The 21025-nt window shown below is 42.6% G+C and overlaps 1 protein-coding gene across 1 annotated transcript in view; it reads right to left on the bottom strand.

The window, feature by feature from the left end:
- Positions 1–21025, bottom strand: part of LOC139368776 (cadherin-4-like) — a 544653-nt gene that overhangs the window by 94063 nt on the left and 429565 nt on the right. The window contains exon 6 of the mRNA XM_071108107.1: positions 13153–13308. Within this exon, the coding sequence (XP_070964208.1) occupies positions 13153–13308 (156 nt within the window). The remainder of the gene's footprint in view (positions 1–13152; positions 13309–21025) is intronic.

The raw sequence follows: 21025 nt of genomic DNA, 5'->3' as shown, positions 1-21025 counted from the left end.
TGTGTGTGAGAGAGAGAGAGAGAGAGATAAAGATAGAGGGTCAATTATGCTGCCATTAACAATCTCAACATCAGTAACATGATATGGTTGATATGCAGTGTGGTAACCAATGCTAAGCTAAGCACTGCATTGGGGCATATTTGAGGAAAAACAAAAGGACTAGAGAGAAATAAACAATGTTGCATTTCATAACTGCACAGCCAAATGGGTACCAAGCACCAATAATATATGTGACTCGTTTCAGGAAACTAGGCGTATGTCGTGCGTCACTACTTCACAGGAGCAGCACTTGAACATAATTTTTAAAATGTTTATCAAAATGCGTTTATTGGGCATGCCTTCTGAAACATGTGAACTTTAATTTGCCTTAAAAACAAACTTGTCTGCCATCTGTAAATACCAATGAAATTGTTAAATTACGAGCCCAGTTGGTTTAGCCACAGAAAAAGTGAGGAACCTTTCTGCTAGCCATGATTGGCTGAGATAATAGTTCGGATTGGTCTGCCATGTAGCACGCTTCTGTCTATAACATGAGCTGCTTAGTATGTGTAGGTAATCCTTTCTGAAGTGGCTTTTTTGAAAGATATCACAAAGAACTCCACAAGTGTTGCTAAGGCTCTCCACTTTCTGGAGGAAGCAGAGTGTGATACCTAAGGTGGGGAAAATTCCGGCATTTGATTGCAAATGGGGAGGGACTCGAAAAGAGAACACAGAAATCTGTAAAACACCTGCCTGGACGACATCTTCAAACTAAGTGTAACCATGGCATCCGTGACAGAGAGATAGAAGATTTCATCCATGTATACGGGTAAGGGAGTCTAGCTAGCTACATTTTCAGAAAAATATTGGTTTATTGGTGTTAAAATGCACACTACAACATTGTCCCAGCATCTCCAACACCTAATTCTCAGGACTAGTTTCTTGAAAGTAACAAACAACAAAATTCCCTCATTTTAAAGAGCTGGCTCCCCTTCAAAATATGATCTATTATTTTGTTTACTTCTTCTCCTAGTCTTCTTGGATCTCAGTCCAACATTCTGCGGTTGGTTTATTTGAAAGGGAATCCCAAAATCTCTTAATCTTATAGCCCACATCACAAACACAGTGAGTCAATGTGAACGGCTGCTCGACTGTATCCTATCCTAGAGCAACAGCAGCGGTAAGATTTCACACATAGTTTGGGCATATAATTAATATCAAAATCTATACAGACAGGAAAGCCAGTCTAGATATCCTTTCCCTCCCCAGAAATCTGAAATATATATTTTTTGATAAAGAACACTGCAGGAGACAAATGCTGGTAATATACCTTGGTTAGCCATAGAGGATATGTTAAGATTCAATAAACATCTGTGCTCTGTTTTTACTGCACCCAGGGAGAGAGTCACACTGATCTCTCTTTAAAATCAATGTGTTATATTTCACTATTTGACCTTACTAGCATGCTTTATATCATCGACAAAGATTTATTCAACTTTGTCCCTGTAGACTGCGTGAAACGACAAAGGTTTAGGAACAATTCAGCGTTTGAGATGGACCAATAGGAATCAGGATGGCATCAACATTCCACTGCAACAGGCAAATATGTCGCCTGTTAGATTGTCTGAGATGACTATGAACAGGACACATGAGTGGATGTAGTAAGACCTTCCACCAACCTATCTGATTCTCAGGGTATAAGCTTCAAAAGAGAGAACAGGTGAGGAGAGGAGAAAGGAAGGTAGGAGGGAAAGAGATAAATGGAGGAGTGGAGGCAAGGGAAGAAGTTAAAAACAAGAGGAAGGAAAGAAAAGTGAAGAGAGGAGAAGGGAGAAGGGGAGGAATGTATGGTTACAATCTGTATCAGCAGAACCTCTCTATTATGTGCTTCTGATCGGACAGTGAGAGGGTGTCAGCCGGGGTATCGCCATGACAACTATCTATTAAAAACCTTCTTACCCTCTTGCCAGGAGGGTTGTGGCCTTGTGACAGGAAAAAGAATCAGGAGGACGCACCATCCACTTCCTTTCTCTAAGGCAGGTGAACATCCTCTCCAATCTCTCTACATTTACCTCCCCTTTCCTCTCTGCACCTCACAAAAATTGCATCACCGGGTCTCCCAAAGGTTAATTTGACTTTTATTTTTCCTCTGCATTGTCTGATCTGGCCCTGCACCCAATATCCGCACCCTGCCATCACTCCCTGCTAAACCGCAGTCTGGGAGCCCACAAAGCGTTATCTCTCTCCTAGCGCTGCGCTGCACGGCGCCGACACCCTCATTCAATAACACCGCTAGTCAGAGATTTCAAGCCCTGTTTAAAGGTCCACTGCAGTTTTTTTTATCTCAATATCAAATCATTTCTGGGTAACAGTTAAGTAACTTACTGTGATAGTTTTCAACTAAAATGGTCAAAAAGAAACCAAAATAGCTTCAAAGGCAATTTCTCAATCAATAATGTTGCTGTCTGGGAGGAAAAGTGAAAATATGCTGTTATTGGTGGATAGGTTTAGAACTAGGGATGGGTAGCGTTAAGGTTTTAACGGTATTACTACTCTTACCAATACTGCTTATCCATCCGGGACTTTAACGGTATTACTACTCTTACCAATACTGCTTATCCATCCGGGACTTTAACGGTATTACTACTCTTACCAATACTGCTTATCCATCCGGGACTTTAACGGTATTACTACTCTTACCAATACTGCTTATCCATCCGGGACTTTAACGGTATTACTACTCTTACCAATACTGCTTATCCATCCGGTACTTTAACGGTATTCTTATCGTTTTTTTTATCAGAAAAAAAACGAATTAAGAACAGAATTAACATTGCATTATTTTTTTTAATGTAAAATAAATCAAATAAACAATTATTTACAGCAAAAGAAACAGTAATGTTTTGAACAAATCACTAGTATACACTCTAATGTTGTGATGATGGAAATCTAAAACAAATGAAATATTTTCCTGCAAAAGAAAAGACAGTGGTATAGAGCAACATGGGTGGGGCATGCAGGTAGGCTGTAAAAGGACTAACTGTTCTTAGCAGTTCTTCTGGAGAAAGATCAACATATTTGCCTTCTCTGGCAGAAGTCGGGACCTCTCCTGGCTTATTGTGTTCCCTGCAGTCAAAAATACCCTCTCGCTAGAGGTGGAGGAGGCTTGAGCAGAAAGGTAGCTTGTTGTGAGGAGGGGCAGAGTAGCTCTCTTCTCCCACCACCACATTACAGGATTTTCAGCCATGGGGATGGGAGGCAGGCCTTTGTAGAGCTCAACCTCTAGGTGAACACGCTCGCTGAGGGTGAGGGACAAGGTGTCCTGTTGGATCGTCAACCTCAACTCCCTGTCGTCCTCTGAGAACAGCTCCTCCAAGGCACTCCTTGTTTTGTTTAATGGAGGGACAGTCTCCTCCATTTCCTATCCTTCTCCCTCAGACTCCTCCTGTTGCTGGTGCTCTGTGTCTGTCTGCTCCGGCTCCTCTGACAGCCCTGGTGTTGCTCCTGTCACATTGGCCTCAACAGTTGCCTTCCTCAGCCTGTTCCAGACGGTGTCACTCACCGGCCTCACTTTAAATGTGGGGTCCATTGCTGTGGCCTCATGCAGGAAGGCTTGAATGTCCTCATCCTGATAGCGCTTGGAGAGGTTCCCCCACACCTTCTCTTTGATGGTTGCCACAAGCGTTGTATCTTCATGCTTCACAGTGAAGTTCTCTTCCAGTTTGTGGAGGATGGGTATGATCTGTCCACAGGTGGCATTCTATTCACATGACAGACACAGTGTGGATGTATAGAGGATTCTCATGAACTGGACAAACTCCTCAGCCTTATGGAAGTCCTCTTCCTTCAGATGGTCCAGGTTGTCCTTGGTCATTGCTTTTCACAGTCTTGGGTCCAAGGCTGCTGCTTGGATTGCTGGATACCGCTCCATGAATCTCTCTATCATTAGATAGATGAGTGAGTGAGTGTTGCAGAAGGCCCGAAACAACAACAAAAAACAACATACATTTAATTACCGCACACTTGAACATTTAAGGAAATTGTTAAATGTGGGAATTTCTAAATAATACTTTAATAGATTAAACGGTATTCTTACCAAGGAGCTTCTGGTTTTCCTTCAAGACTGTTTTGGACATGGAGGATCTCTTGAACCACACAACCAGCTCTGATTCGGGCTGCCCATTTATCAACGGAAGTCATTTTGTAGATTTTCTGTGCTGCCAGATTCAATGAATACGCAAAGCATCCTATTTTTAGGATGTGTAGACTCTTGATGGCAACATCCATATTTCCAGCATTATCAACAGTCACAGCTAAAATCTTGCTCGGCTCTAACTCAAACTCTTCCAGAATGTCTGAGATCTCCTCTACCACTACTTTGCGAGTTTGCGATTTGTACACTGCCCTGGTGTGGAGGACATGGCTTGTGTAGTGCACTGTAACAGTGAGATAGTGGTCCTGACAGAGGCTGGTCCACTCGCCTGATGATGATGGCCAACTTTGGCACGTCCTTCAGCTCAATGATCACATTGAGTGCCTTGCTCATCTCCCTACAGTAAAACAAAGATTGTTTTCCTGTGTTGAATTATCATTATTGAATTATTGTGTTGTTATGTTTTGTATTATGGAGTGATGGGACTAACATACAACCCTTTTATACTACTATATCCTAAAATTGAATACAACTCAATATATACTGGTAGGACTGATCACCGACAATGAAAGAGAGAGCCAATAGAGAGTAGGTCAGAGACCTGGCTGGGTGGTGCCAGAATAACAACCTGTCCCTCAACGTAACCAAGACTAAGGAGATGATTGTGGATGATTGTGGACATCGACGGGGCTGTTGTGGAGCAGGTTGAGAGCTTCAAGTTCCTTGGTGTCCACATCACCAACAAACTAGAATGGTCCAAACACACCAAGACAGTGGTGAAGAGGGCACGACAAAGCCCATTCCCCCTCAAGAGACTGAAAAGATTTGTCATGGGTCCTCAGATCCTCAAAAGGTTCTACAGCTGCATCACTGCCTGGTACGGAAACTGCTCGGCCTCCGACTGCAAGGAACTACAGAGGGTAGCCCAGTACGAACTAACCTGCCTGCCATCCAGGACCTCTATACCAGGCGAGGTCAGAGGAAGGACCTAAAAATTGTCAAAGAGCCCAGCCACCCCAGTCATAGACTGTTCTCTCTACTACCGCATGGCAAGCGGTACCAGAGTGCCAAATCTAGGACCAAAAGGCTTCTCAACAGTTTTTACCCCCAAGCCATAAGACTTCTGAACAGGTAATCAAATGGCTACCCGGACTATTTGCATTGTGTGCCCCCCCAAACCCCTCTTTTACGCTGCTGCTACTCTCTGTTTTTCATATATGCATAGTCACTTTAACCATACCTACATGTACATACTACCTCAATCAGCCCGACTAACCAGTGCCTGTATATAGCCTTTATACTATTATAGCCTCGCTACTGTTATTTTCACTGTCTTTTTTACTGTTGTTTTTTATTTCTTTACTTATCTATTGTTCACCAAATACCTTTTTAAACTTCAAAATTGCACTGTTGGTTAGAGCCTGTAAGTAAGCATTTCACTGTATTTGGCGCACATGAAAAAAATAAACTTTGATTTGATACTTTCATTTCATACTGACAGACTGTTACCTAAAACCCTTGGACACTGTTGCAAAGGAGTGTAGGCCTTTCACTATGAACTTGGTCACGGCTAGGTGGCACTCATTAACACTCTCCTCAGTCATCCTCCCACTAGCTGCCAGAGTGAAGGGGCTTTGGGCTTATCTTTGGCATGGACCAGTGGTATTAGAGAGAGGAGTGGGTTGGTTCATTTTAGCTGCAACTTTAACAAAAAAGTTGCAAAATCTTTAAATGGGTGATTGAATTTATGAACGCACCCATAGCTAAACAATCAGCTGGCTTATGGTTACTTTGATCATGAACGCATGTTCGCATAATTTAGCTAACACCATGTGTGGGCTCTAGGTTGCTAGCATACATACCTAACATAGATCGGGTAATGAGAGATGAACTATGAGCTAGGCAGTCAAAAACTCTACATTTCTCTGCCTGTACATGATGCAATTTCGATAGATGTTTGGACAGATTCCTCGTGATTCCGCCCTTACAAGCAAAAGTCTTGTTGCCATGTGGCAACGAGCATTGTCAGCATCGACTCTGGTGAAGTGTAACCACACTTTTGAACGTTTAGCTCCCCCCGCCATCGTCACGAATTAAGAGCAGGGTCTTTCTGGAGTGTGTGTGTGAGCTGTAGCGTGTGAGAGACAGGCTCCACGCGAGAGAGATCTCTTCTGGATTGGGAATATTGAAAATGACTCATAGACGAATGTCTTCATCTTATTGCAACTGTCGTGTCTTTGGTATCATTAAAGTGAAGACTGTTATTTTATCAAATCAATTCTCTGTAATTATTATTACGTGATTAAACTAATCATGTAAATGTAATTAACTAGGAAGTCGGGGCACCAAGGAAAATCTTCAGATTACAAAGTTATAATTTTCAGATATTTTAATATCCGATCAATTAAGTCTTCCAATTAATGAATTATTCTTCACCTCATGTTAGTCTCATTCCAAACGTCATAAATTGTTGGTTATCTGCACGAACCCAGCCTTTACTATGAATCATCCATACACCAATTATCTTAATCATTTATTTACTAACTAACTAAATAATCACAGAAATGCATAAACAAACAAACAGTGGATATGGTTACAAGGAAAGGATAGTGGAGGTTCCCTAGTGGGCTAAGCCGATATGACGGCTTGGTGGACAAAGGGAAGTGGGTGCGGACTGAGAAGGGCGGGAAAGACAACATTTCGGCAGATAATTTTAGAAAGAGAGGGTCCAGATTGTCTAGCCCGGCTGATTTGTAGGGTTCCAGATTTTTCAGCTCTTTCAGAACATCAGCTATCTGGATTGGGGTAGGTTTGGGCGAGTTGCTGTTACGTCATTTCACAAATAGTTTCATCTTTACTAATTCATTTTATACAATATCTAGACGCAAACCTCATAAAGGAAGCACCTATGTAAACAGAGTTATGGTAATGTATGTCTTTCATGAGGTCACAAACATGAAACAAAACAGACCGGGTCGTAGCTGGCTTCCCCACCGACCGTTTACACATTCTCCAAAACATGGATATTGTTCAGTTCTCAAGTTCTGTGATGTAGAAGAAGTTCTTTTGTTCTACTGTGAAACTCTCTCTCTATATATATATACTGCATGGCCAGGAGGAGAGAGTCTCCTCCAGGCATTTACGACCTGAGATAACAGAACCTGGGTGTAGGGGGGAAGAGAGAGAGAGAGAGAGAGAGAAAGAGAGAGAGAGAGAGAGAGAGAGAGAGAGAGAGAGAGATGCCATGATCTATACCCAGAAAGGGCCATGATAAAATGTGCAAGATAACATTTATGTAGCAATAATAAATAGGACATGAATTTTCTTAATTTCTCCAGTACCGAAAGCAGAACCGATAACGTCAGAGCATATCGATACTACGGTCTTTCATAATTTAGCCCCAGAGCCCGTTTAATACCGGGTTTCGGTACACATCCCTATTTGGAACTCTGTCTTATTGATCAACTAGCTCATTTGCCTCATAGTGATGTCACCATGGAAGGCCAAAACTCCATCCCACCTAAACAAGCATGAAATATCAGGCAGTTTTTCAGCTCTTACACTAAAAGGGCATTATCATCCTTTTACAATTTTAAAGTATTATTTCATCCTCATAGTGTGGAAATATATATAAAACACATGTAAATCACATTGTTAACTGCCTTGGGCCTTTAAAGGACACAAGAACCCTGAACCCTTTTCATAGAACATAGCAAACTGGCTCTAACCAACATGGAAAGAGGAGTATAAGGCCCCGGTGCACAACTGAGCAAGAGGACAAGTACTGTTGTGTCTTTGGCATCATTAAACTGAAGATTAATCTTTATCAAATTACTCTCTGTAATTATTATTGCGCGATTAAACTGATTAATCATGTAACTATAATTAACTAAGAAGTCGGGGCACCAAGGAGAATATTTCGATTACAAAGTTATAATTTTCCTAATATAACTTTTCAGATATTTTCATATCTGATCAATAGTCTTCTGATGAATGAATTCTTCTTCACCTCACGTAGTCTCATTCCAAACATTGTAAATGGTTGGTTATTTGCAGTCTTCACTCTGAGTCATCCATACATGAATTGTCTTAAATAATGTATTTATTAACTAACTAAACAATCACAGAAGTGCACACACAAACAAACAAAGTAAATATGGTTACAAGAAATTATAGGGGAATGTACCCTAGTGGGCTAAACCGGCATGGCGGCTTGTTAGACTAAAGGGGAGTGGGGGTCGACTGAGAAGTCACTACAGAGTGATAATTATAACAATTGAAATGCTAATCCTTTGCACATGAACGCTCACTCATTCGGGAACAATTGCAATCAAAATATATATTTACACTCAGTGTGTCGTCGGGATCTCTGTTGAAAAGTTTGTTTCTGTTGGAAAGCGTCCGTTCTCTCTCTCTCTCTATGTCGTGGTTAGAATGGATAGTTCAATGGATAGTGACATTCATTCATGTCGTTATAGAATAGATGTTTCGGCGGTTGTCGGTCTTCACGTTCAATGAAACTGGATTCCTAGCTGCAGACTAGTAATTAATATCAAAGATTTGTTCTTATTCTGTCGGCATCGATAGTCTAAGAGTTTAACCACGTGGGATGGTTAAAAGATTCAGCAGTCTGGTCTCAAAACTTGGCCCTCTCGTTATCGAGGTAAGCTGGACTGCAACCCTTGTCCTCTCGTAATTGAGAGCAACATTGTCTGTTGAGCAACTCTCAAAGTGGGGGTTTTATTCGGGAGAGCAAAAAAAGCTTTCTCATGACGCCAGATCGTAACTATGCTCATGGGCGGTCCTCTGATTTAGTTAAACTCAAAAGGGAATTGGAGTTTCCTTCATTAAACCGTCCAAAATCGCATTACACAATTTTACAAACAGTATCCTCCTCACTCATTAATCTTATACAACAATTAGATGTCATCTCATACCTGAGGCTATTATATAAACAGTGTTATGGTAATGTGGCCGTATTGTCTCCGATGAGTTTCACAAAATTGTACCAAAAGGACCAGTTCGTAGCTGGATTCTTCACCTATCTTTTATACCTTCTCCAGAACATAAATGTTGTTCAGACCTCAAGTTCTGTGAGGTGGAAGAAATTCCTTTGTTCTCTTCTATGAAAACTCTACTCTCTCTCTATACTGTGGCCATGAGGAGATAATCTCCTCCAGGAATTTACGACCTCTCTCTGACCACAGCAACCTGTGTGTAGGAAACAGGTAGAGGGGGATTGGGCTTGCTGTACCCAAAGAGGGCAGGGTCATGACAGTACATTAGAGTGTCTAGTTTGAGAAACAGACGTCTCACAAGTCTTCAATTGGCAGCTTCATTAAATAGTACCCGCAAAACACCAATCTCAACGTCAACAGTGAAGAGGCAACTCCGGGATGCTGGCCTTCTAGTCAGAGTCGCAAAGAAAAAGCCAAATCTCAGACTGGCAAATTAAAAAAGAAGATTAAGATGGGCAAAAGAACACAAATACTGGACAGAGGAAGATTGGAAAAAAGTGTTATGGACAGACAAATCTAAGTTAGAGGTGTTTGGATAACAAAGAAGAACATTTGTGAGACACAGAAAAAAATGAAAAGATGCTGGAGGCGTGCTTGACGTCATATGTCAAGCATGGTGGAGGCAATGTGATGGTCTGGGGGTGCATTGGTGGTGGTAAAATCATTATTTATAACCTTGTCAATGTCTTGACTATTTTTCCTATTCATTTTCCAACTCATTTCATGTAGTATGTTTTCATGGAAAACAAGGACATTTCTAAGTGACCCCAAACTTTTGAATGGTAGTGTACATGTACAGTGGGGCAAAAAAGTATTTAGTCAGCCACCAATTGTGGAAGTTCTCCTACTTAAAAATATGAGAGAGGCCTGTAATTTTCATCATAGGTACACTTCAACTATGACAGACAAAATGAGAAAAAAAAATCCAGAAAATCACATTGTAGGATTTTTAATGAATTTATTTGAAAATTATGGTTTTTGGTCACCTACAAACAAGCAAGATTTCTGGCACTCACAAACCTGTAACTTCTTCTTTAAGAGGCTGGGAAGACTGAATCTGCAATAGGAAAGCAGCTTGGTTTGAAGAAATTAACTGTGGGAGCAATTATTAGGAAATGGAAGACATACAAGACCACTGAAAATCTCCCTCGATCTGGGGCTCCACGCAAGATCTCACCCCGTGGGGTCAAAATGATCACAAGAATCACAAAAATCTCAGAACCACACGGGGGGACCTAGTGAATGACCTGCAGAGAGCTGGGACCAAAGTAACAAAGCCTACCATCAGTAACACACTACGCCGCCAGGGACTCAAATCCTGCAGTGCGAGACGTGTCCCCCTGCTTAAGCCAGTACATGTCCAGGCCCATCTGAAGTTTGCTAGAGAGCATTTGGATGATCCAGAAGAAGATTGGGAGAATGTCATATGCTCAGATGAAACCAAAATAGATATTTTTGGTAAAAACTAAACTCGTCGTGTTTGGAGGACAAAGAATGCTGAGTTGCATCCAAAGAACACCATACCTACTGTGAAGCATGGGGGTGGAAACATCATGCTTTGGGGCTGTGGACGACTGATCCGTGTAAAGGAAAGAACAAGTGGGGCCATGTATCGTGAGAGTTTGAGTGAAAACCTCCTTCCATCAGCAAGGGCATTGAAGATGAAACGTGGCTGGGTCTTTCAGCATGACAATGATCCCAAACATACCGCCCGGGCAACTAAGGAGTGGCTTCGTAAGAAGCATTTCAAGGTCCTGGAGTGGCCTAGCCAGTCTCCAGATCTCAACCCCATAGAAAATCTTTGGAGGGAGTTGAAAGTCCGTGTTGCCCAGCAACAACCCCAAAACATCACTGCTCTAGAGGAGATCTGCATGGAGGAATGGGCCAAAATACCAGCAACAGTGTGTGAAAATCTTGTGAAGACTTACAGAAAACGTTTGACCTCTGTCATTGCCAACAAAGGGTATATAACAAAGTATTGAGATAAACTTTTGTTATTGACCAAATACTTATTTGCCACCATAATTTGCAAATAAATTCATTATAGATCCTACAATGTGATTTTCTGGATTTTTTTCTCTCATTTTGTCTGTCATAGTTGAAGTGTACCTATGATGAAAATTACAGGCCTCTCTCCTCTTTTTAAGTGGGAGAACTTGCACAATTGGTGGCTGACTAAATACTTTTTTGCCCCACTGTATATATAAAATATAATCTTGTTTTATTCTGATGTTTGTAAACATTGTAAATATAAACAAACACTAAATAGCCTCATAACATGGTTAAAACAATACTTTTTATATCATGGAGGGTATGCTTTTTACCAAAACAAAAGCAGGGCAACCATTTTGTCATTGTTTCATCTGTGGATTTGCAATTTAAACAGCTGCATATTATCAATATATCATTGTGTCACCAACAAAAAGGTCAACAATAGGTCTATAGCAAATGCAGTAAATGCCATTCATTTTTTAAATGTAAATAGCCCTTTTCAGTAGTGCTCAAAGCATGCCATTCCATGAGCTCAGTGTTTCTTTTTCAACTCAAATCAATGAGCCCAATCAGTCCTCCATGATAACAAAATCATAAACAACAGAGTAGGGCTGGCTAATAAATCCTTAGTTTTGGGGTCATGCTCAGGTAAAACAATTTGGCTAATCTATACTTCAATATTTCCAAGTCCAATTCTTGAAGATCAAGGGGTATAACATTTTTTGGAATGACTGAAATTCTTTGGTTTTTAATGTTATTATATAATTTAATCATATTATTATATGTAGTAGAAAGCGATGGGTTAGAAGAAGCCTACATAACCAATAAAGTAAAATTGAACATCCATATATGGCCAGCTATGTAAACTTTAACATGGATTTATCCTGCAATAGACGTCGGTTGTCTTCTTCCTAGTGCCTCCTCAGGGGAAAGTAATCTAAAAGTAACAGAATGTAATCAGATTACATTACTGAGTTTGCGTAATCCAAAAGTTACATTACTGATTATAATTTTGGACAGGTAACTAGTAACTGTAATGGATTACATTTAGGAAGTGACCCACCCAACCCTGATGTCGGATGACAAAGCTGACAACAATGTCGCTTTGAGGAAGTATTCCCCCCTTCAAGGATATTAAAGTGGTAAGATAATGAAAGATAACTTTTACCACAAATATTTTTTCTTTAATAAAAAAGCTGGATGGTAGTTTCATAGCTTAAGTTATTTTAGTCTTCCTTACATAGAGTACATCTTATATAGCTTCTGAGTCAGAAGTTATGACTGTGTGGCTACATTTGGTTCTTTATCAAAATTTGACAGAGACACATCCAGCCTGGGCTTTAATCCAAGAACCCGTCACCAAGCCTGGGCCTTTCTTAACAAATCACCATCGATCCTGCATCCTCCTGGGCATACATCTGCCCAGCTCTGCCTCTCAATGGAAAGCTGGGCCTCTGAGTTCAACAAATAAACAAAGACATATCAAACAGAGGGAGAGATGTGAGGAGCAGGGAGAGAGAGAATGCGAGAGATTCAATTGTGGAGAGAAAGCAACAAGCATTATTCCTACAGTAGCTACATCAAAGTGGTATATTAATGATAATAATTAGTTGGTGTTAGCACGGAGCTTATGGGCAAAATCCCACATGGGCCACATACTGATGATGTGTGTGTGTAGGTTGCATGGGAAAATTAAGTCTGCTAAGCATATTATTAACTTTACAGCACCTGAGGTGGACGCTACTCTGGTAATACTGCACTGTGTATGTGTGTGTGTGTGTGTGCGTGCGTGTCTGCATGCGTGTGTGCGTGTGTGTGTGTGATCCACAGTGGTTGAGTCATTTTCATGGTCTGTATGAGCGTTTGTACTTGTTAAATGTAATGTGGCTGTAGCCACCACTCCTCACCCTTCACTCTCTCAATCAATAGTCCACCTGGACAACCGGCTAGCCTGTCACCAACTCATTACAGAGCTGTGCATGTGTAGTTGTGTGTGTGTGTGTTACTCACATGGTAAGATGATCTCCTCTCTCTGTCCAGCGGCTTGGTGACGAACATCTTGCCGGCGACAGGGTCGATACTGAACACCTCATTGGGTGGCTGGTCCGCTCCCACCCCTGTGATGCTGTATCGGATGGAGATGTTCCGGTCCTGGTCCGAACGGATCTGCAACAAGACACACAGACACAGAATGTCCGTTTTTACTCTGTGGTCTACTACTGTTTCTGAAATGGATTTCATCTTTCATAACACATTCAATCATTGAGTAATATGGGAGATTGGAGAAAAACCAAAGCCTTGACAGATCTGTTTGTTCCCTAGTGGTAGATGCTGATGATGCATACAACAATAATATCACACATTGATGGTACACACATAATCCAGCGTTTTCCACAATAGTAGCCAACCAGAAACCCCCAGGACAAAATGTTTTGCCAAAGGCGCTTTATCTAATGCCTTTATTCCAACCCAACTCAACAGCAACATTATTGAATACTTTATCGAATTTACCTCCCAGATTGGAATATGTGGTGTGGCATTGTTTAGAAGGACATGACTTTTCAATTTAAATGACTGAAAATGTATGAATTCAGTGTATTGTTTGTTGTTTTGGATATCGTTTAGGTCTAGGCCTATATGTTCAGTACTATTTTGTAATTAAGAGAACATGAAACTTTTTTAAACATTTAACCTGTCTCTTTTGAGATTAAAGTCCTATTTACAATTTTACAATTTTACTGCAAGATATTAATTACCACAATGATGTTTGTTCTTCAAATCATGTATTTATTCAAACAGAATAATGAAGTAAATAGCCAACATCATCTTCAAAAATAAATTAAAGGTTATATCTTAAGTATTATATCTTTCAGATTTTACATAGCCTAGATTAATAAAGAATTATCATTAGGTAGGGCCCTATGAAGTCTGTTTTATGTTTTGGCTGATCCCCCCCACACATGTTTTGGCTGATCCCACCCCATACACAAACAAATTTAATTTTCTCTATTTTATTTTTCACGGTGTCAGTTTTTCCAAAAATTTTCAGGTTTTTGCTCTCTCAAAAGCACACCTTCTAAATAGAAAAACAACACAATTGGATGTTTGAAGTCCACAACAATGCTTAAACGACATCAGGAGACCACCTCTGAGGTCCGGGAAAAATCAGAGAAATGTAGATTTTTGGTTGAAGTTACCCTTTAATTCAAGCGTGCACTTAGCAAGAAGCTGTTGTTTAGCAATGTTTTTGTAGCTCACGTGTGACGGTAGACTTTGCAAAATAAATACCCACTGGATTGATGAAAACAATCATGATATCATTCTGCCAGGTAAGCATAGGCTACTTTGTAGTTAACATTTAATTGAGACGGTTTTTGGGAAAGCCTTTCCATCTACCAGAAGACTGTTTTTATTAGCATCATCACTAACGGCTACACAAAGTGCAGCACACACAAACAGACAGGGACTTTCTCATTGCCTCTTCAGAATGTTGCAGAAAATATGAATCAGTGATGCATTCTGTTCACTTCCTTTCCCTATCATCGCTCGCTTTGTGACTGACAGGCACAAATTCTATCAATAGATTGCTAGAAGATGCATATCGTTCATTCTAGCAGGACAGGGCTCGACGGACTACCGAATAAAAATACATCAAAAATAAAATAGCCTAGTTAATATGAAGTGGAAAAAGTATCAGGCTGAAAATGAGTCTGTAACCGATGACCGGCGCTAATGGAAAACACTGCATAATCTCCTCCATGCCACTTCATCCATTGGTGTGATTGGTAAGGTGTTTATTCCAGGACTAGATCATCATATAGAAGCTGGGAGACCAATGATACTGTGGGCCAGAGCCAGGGGACAATCATCACATATTATATATTCATCATAAATGGACATATACGTGCACACACACACACACACACACACACACACACACACAAACAAACAAACACATCCATCATAGCTCGGCAGTCACAGCTATAGCAGTGGATTTTATTAGTGCTATAGAATGGTGCACAACCCAAGTATTTCAAACAGGAAATTCACTATTTCCCTTTCTTTCAAGGGATGGAAAAATAAATCAACATGCATTTGGCAAAGATAATTTTTCTTCTGCTTGACAATTGGAGATGTAAACAGCTCTTACAGGGACTGTGCTTAGAACACTGTCACAACATGAGCAAAAAAAGACAAATAAGAACATTTAAATGTCATCTTGTAAACACCATAACTAGGAAAGTGACAGCAAACAAATAAACCGTTCAGAGAAAAACAAAGATTAACCTAAGGAGAGAACAGCTGGAGTATTACACACGACTGTACAAACACACATGCACACAAACACATATTCACAGCTTTCAAGAGCAGAAGAGCTATTAAGTACATTAAGTACACTGCACAGAGTGTGATTTGGGCTGAAGTGCAGAGCAATTGGGCTTCATTTGTAGGGGTCCTTCCTTTAGCTCCCAAATAAGGTCCTAGCCAGCCCTCCAACCTCCTTCCATTAGAGGAAAGGGTGCTAGTGCTGCTATTTCAGCATGCCTCAATAACACACAAACACACACACACACGCGCACACACAGTTCTCCTATCCACCACCTCGTCTCCAATCAGTGATTATTCCAGGAGAAAGCCATGAGTGCTCCTAAAGAGAAAGAGTCCCCCCAAAGTTGTCTCCATCTTTCAGCACTCATGGTACCAATTTGGCAGTCCTTTTGACACACCAGGGAGAGAATGGCCTGAGACTAACAAGGACCAGGGAAGGACTAGGACATATTATATCAGACAGGTGTCATCCAGACTACTCCTAACACCACTATAACAACCTGTCATCATCGTCCTCATCCTCTTCTCCTTGCACTCTCCACTGTCAATACGCTGTAATAATACCATTTCCCACATCACGCCAGTCTTTTCATATGCCAAACACACACACACACACACACACACACACACACACACACACACACACACACACACACACACACACACACTGAGATAGCTAATTTCCCTGATTCTTCCATTGTGAGGGAATAAATCAAATGAGTCAGCTAAAGCGTGGTACATTTAATCACCATATAATCTCCAGCCACACCATCCACAGCTTTATGGCCCGCAGCCAGCAGTAGGGCTAGCTAACACACACACGCACACGCACACACACAGACACACAGACACAGACACAGACACACACAGACACACACCCACACATGCACACACAAGCACAAATGCACGCACGCACACATACACACAGGGAATGGGAGAGATGAGATGGAGAGAATGTAAAATTACTAAAGATAAAATGTGAAAAGTGAGCCACACATGTTCTCCTTCTGAAAGATCAGAGGAACTGTCAGAGGATCAGAGGACAGAGTACTAACGCAGTTTGGAAGAGCTGCTGGTGTGTGTGTGTGTGTGTGTGTGTCTGCAAGGCCTTACGTTAGGAGCAGTGAAGTACTTGAAAGCTGACGGCTAAGATAATTAACAAGTTGTTTTTAAGCATTGGCTACTAGTACTTCAAAGATGTACCATCCTCAAAACAACAACAACAACAGCAAACAGAGGAGAGAGAGAGAGCTATAAGTGTAACTAGCAGCTGGGTTGAACTCTCCCCATCCTACTATTCTCTGCTCATTTATTTGAGGCATCAAGTCGGGGCTTGAGGATTGAAACCTCACCGACTTCTTACGCTGCTTCCAGTCCTACAAGGCACATGGAGCGATTACACACTCCACTGCCAAACTACCTCCCCCTCTCCTTCTCGGTCTCACTCTCTCTTTCTCTCTGTTTCAGGGAGTTACTATGGGGACAGAAACCATGCATGAAAAATGAAATGACTTCAATCTGTTGGACTTGGCAGCGGCGCATAAATCCTTCCCAGTTAGGAAGTCATAGCACTTCTTAATTTATTCCCAGTTCTTCCCGCCCCCTGATTTCCCACCAGCTTTCAATTCCTCCTGCTTGGGGGAGAATCAGCCGCATGCATGTCTCCCCAGTCTTTCCATCCCACCATGTTCACACAACATCAATGTAACAATAAGGGACACTGCCCAAAAAATCCCAGTAATTTGATTCCAATGTTTGTTTGTGTGTGTCTGTGTGTGTATAGGTGTGTGTTTATGTGTATGCCTGTGTCACTGTGGGTGTGTGAAATGTGTACACAGTCACAGCCCTCTGCTGGGTAATGAATGATAAAGGGGTACATTTTGAAGGGCGCTAATAAATGTGAACAGTTGTTCTCTCTCTCTCTTTCACTGTCTTATTCTCTCTCCCCTTCTTAGAGACAAAGGGTTGTGTGTGTGTGCATGCATGTGTGTGTATGTATGTGTGTGTGCGAGAACGTGTGAGACAGTAGAATGTCTCTCGTCAGAAAGCAGACACTGGTTAAATGACCTATTTGTCGACGGATCAAAGCAAACCTCATTAATGGCAACTTAAGGATATCTTATCAGTGAGCTAAGCTCCCCCTTTTGCCTGGCAAAACTGAATCAAATGACAAATTATCGTGCCACTGGCTCTCCGGGGAAAACCAGGGAGAGGAAAGGAGAAGAGGAGGGGAATAAAAGAGAGGAGGAATATGATAGAGGAGTGATGCTCTATGTATTGCTGCCCCCGGGGTTCAGTGAGGAAGATGGAAATCAGCTCCTAAATATCTCTCTACAACATTTCCACCATATTTCCACAACGTTTCTAGATTATTTGCAAAGCGTTGTTCTACTAATGCTAAGTAATAGTATACAAGAGTGTAAGTATTATAGTCATGTTTACATGTAGTCATGTTTACGTGTCCAGTCATGTTTACGTGTCCAGCTAGATCCTGCAAGGTTTAGCGCTATCTACCTAGCTCCTGCAGGGTTTAGCGCTGTCTAGTTAGCTCCTGCAGGGTTTAGCGCTGTCCAGCTAGCTCCTGCAGGGTTTAGCGCTGTCTAGTTAGCTCCTGCAGGGTTTAGCGCTGTCCAGCTAGCTCCTGCAGGGTTTAGCGCTGTCCAGTTAGCTCCTGCAGGGTTTAGCGCTGTCCAGCTAGCTCCTGCATGGTTTAGCGCTTTATAGCTAGCTCCTGCAAGGTTTAGCACTGTCTAGCTAGCTCTTGTCGGGTTTAGCGCTGTCTAGCTAGCTCCTGCATGGTTTAGCGCTTTATAGCTAGCTCCTGCATGGTTTAGCGCTGTCTAGCTAGCTCCTGCAGGGTTTAGCACTGTCTAGCTAGCTCTTGTCGGGTTTAGCGCTGTCTAGCTATCTCCCGCAGGGTTTAGCCTTGTCCAGCCAGCTCCTGCTGGGTTTAGCGCTGTCTAGCTAGCTCCTGCAGGGTTTAGCGCTGTCCAGCTAGCTCCTGCAGGGTTTAGCCCTGTCTAGCTATCACCTGCAGGGTTTAGCGCTGACCAGCTAGCTCCTGCAGGGTTTAGCGCTGTCCAGCTAGCTCCTGCATGGTTTAGCGCTTTATAGCTAGCTCCTGCAGGGTTTAGCGCTGTCTAGTTAGCTCCTGCAGGGTTTAGCGCTGTCCAGCTAGCTCCTGCAGGGTTTAGCGCTGTCCAGGTTAGCTCCTGCAGGGTTTAGCGCTGTCCAGCTAGCTCCTGCATGGTTTAGCGCTTTATAGCTAGCTCTTGCAGGGTTTAGCGCCGTCTAGCTAGCTCATGCAGGGTTTAGCACTGTCTAGCTAGCTCTTGTCGGGTTTAGCGCTGTCTAGCTATGTCCCGCAGGGTTTAGCCTTGTCCAGCCAGCTCCTGCTGGGTTTAGCGCTGTCTAGCTAGCTCCTGCAGGGTTTAGCGCTGTCCAGGTTAGCTCCTGCAGGGTTTAGCGCTGTCCAGCTAGCTCCTGCATGGTTTAGCGCTTTATAGCTAGCTCCTGCAGGGTTTAGCGCTGTCTAGCTAGCTCCTGCAGGGTTTAGCACTGTCTAGCTAGCTCTTGTCGGGTTTAGCGCTATCTAGCTATCTCCCGCAGGGTTTAGTCTTGTCCAGCCAGCTCCTGCAGGGTTTAGCGCTGTCTAGCTAGCTCCTGCAGGGTTTAGCGCTGTCCAGCTAGCTCCTGCATGGTTTAGCGCTTTATAGCTAGCTCCTGCAGGGTTTAGCGCCGTCTAGCTAGCTCATGCAGGGTTTAGCACTGTCTAGCTAGCTCTTGTCGGGTTTAGCGCTGTCTAGCTATGTCCCGCAGGGTTTAGCCTTGTCCAGCCAGCTCCTGCTGGGTTTAGCGCTGTCTAGCTAGCTCCTGCAGGGTTTAGCGCTGTCCAGGTTAGCTCCTGCAGGGTTTAGCGCTGTCCAGCTAGCTCCTGTATGGTTTAGCGCTTTATAGCTAGCTCCTGCAGGGTTTAGCGCTGTCTAGCTAGCTCCTGCAGGGTTTAGCACTGTCTAGCTAGCTCTTGTCGGGTTTAGCGCTATCTAGCTATCTCCCGCAGGGTTTAGTCTTGTCCAGCCAGCTCCTGCAGGGTTTAGCGCTGTCTAGCTAGCTCCTGCAGGGTTTAGCGCTGTCCAGCTAGCTCCTGCAGGGTTTAGCCCTGTCTAGCTATCACCTGCAGGGTTTAGCGCTGACCAGCTAGCTCCTGCAGGGTTTAGCGCTGACTAGCTAGCTCCTGCAGAGTTTAGTGCTGTCCAGCTAGATCCTGCAAGGTTTAGCGCTATCTATCTAGCTCCTGCAGGGTTTAGCACTGTCCAGCTAGCTCCTGCAGGGTTTAGCACTGACAAGCTAGCTCCTGTCGGATTTAGCGCTGTCTAGCTAGCTCCTGCAGGGTTTAGCCTTGTCCAGCTAGCTCCTGCAGGGTTTAGCGCTGTCTTCCTAGCTCCTGCAGGGTTTAGCGCTGTCCAGCTAGCTCATGCAGGGTTTAGCACTGTCTAGCTAGCTCCTGCAGGGTTTAGAGCTGTTGTTTGAAGGGAAAACTCACGGAACACTGGATGTCTCTTTCTCAGCACAATATTGTAGCTCTCTGTGTTTGTCCCCAGTAGAGCCCTTCTTAGCTTGGCTCAGCCCACGCAGGACAGATTGTGGGAGAAGGAGAGAGACGCAAACAAACAGAGGTATGTACAAAGATAAATGTATATGCACTGTCATAGGTATATATACATGTGCTCGCTCAAGCAGATGCACACACATGGGCACATACGTATATGCTGTTGTTGGAACCACTGGTTTTCATACTGGCACTTGGGGTCATGACCCCAGCTAAACCTCCTCCCATTAGACAAGATCTATCAAACCTGATTCACCAAATCTCAGGGTCCTTACTCACTAAACGGCCAGTAGGGTGTAGGTAGGACACAGGTAGCCTAGTGGTTAGTGCGTGGGGCCTAGGAATCAATAGGCCGCTGCTTCAAATAACCGAGCCGACAAGTTGAAAAATCTGTCGATGTGCCCTTGCACTTAACCCTCATTGCTTCAGGGTCGCCGTCAATAATGGCTGATCCCTGGCCGTGACCCCACTCTCTGAGGGTGTCTGTGTGAGATATGCAAAAAATAAATTTCCATTTCACACCACACACTTGTACATGTGTGAACCAGGACAAATAGAAGCTCTAGACTATTTTGAAACAACACATTTCACTGCACCTATTTGGTATATGTGACAATAAAACATAGTTTTAACATAATTTTTTACAATGCTACAACCATCTCATAATATGACTGGTGCATTTGATCCAGTACAGATGTCTTCACACGGAAGGGCTTTCTGGACTGTTTCCCATATTGTCTGTATTTGGTAATAGGGAGTGGTTCCAAATTGTTATTGTTTGAGTTGAGGTTTGGAAGAAATGTGGATAAATACATGTAAGCATGAACACACGCACTCACTCGCACACTCACACAGACAAACGCATGAATAAAAACACAATAATCATCTCACAACCAAAATAAGCCATCCATGGAACAAAAGAGTGGATTTTCAGCTTTGTATATC

The sequence above is a fragment of the Oncorhynchus clarkii genome, chromosome 16, assembly GCF_045791955.1.
Source record: "Oncorhynchus clarkii lewisi isolate Uvic-CL-2024 chromosome 16, UVic_Ocla_1.0, whole genome shotgun sequence".
Lineage (NCBI taxonomy): Eukaryota > Metazoa > Chordata > Actinopteri > Salmoniformes > Salmonidae > Oncorhynchus > Oncorhynchus clarkii.
The sequence above is the reverse complement of the archived record's forward strand: the minus strand, read 5'-3'. Positions and strand labels throughout refer to the sequence as shown.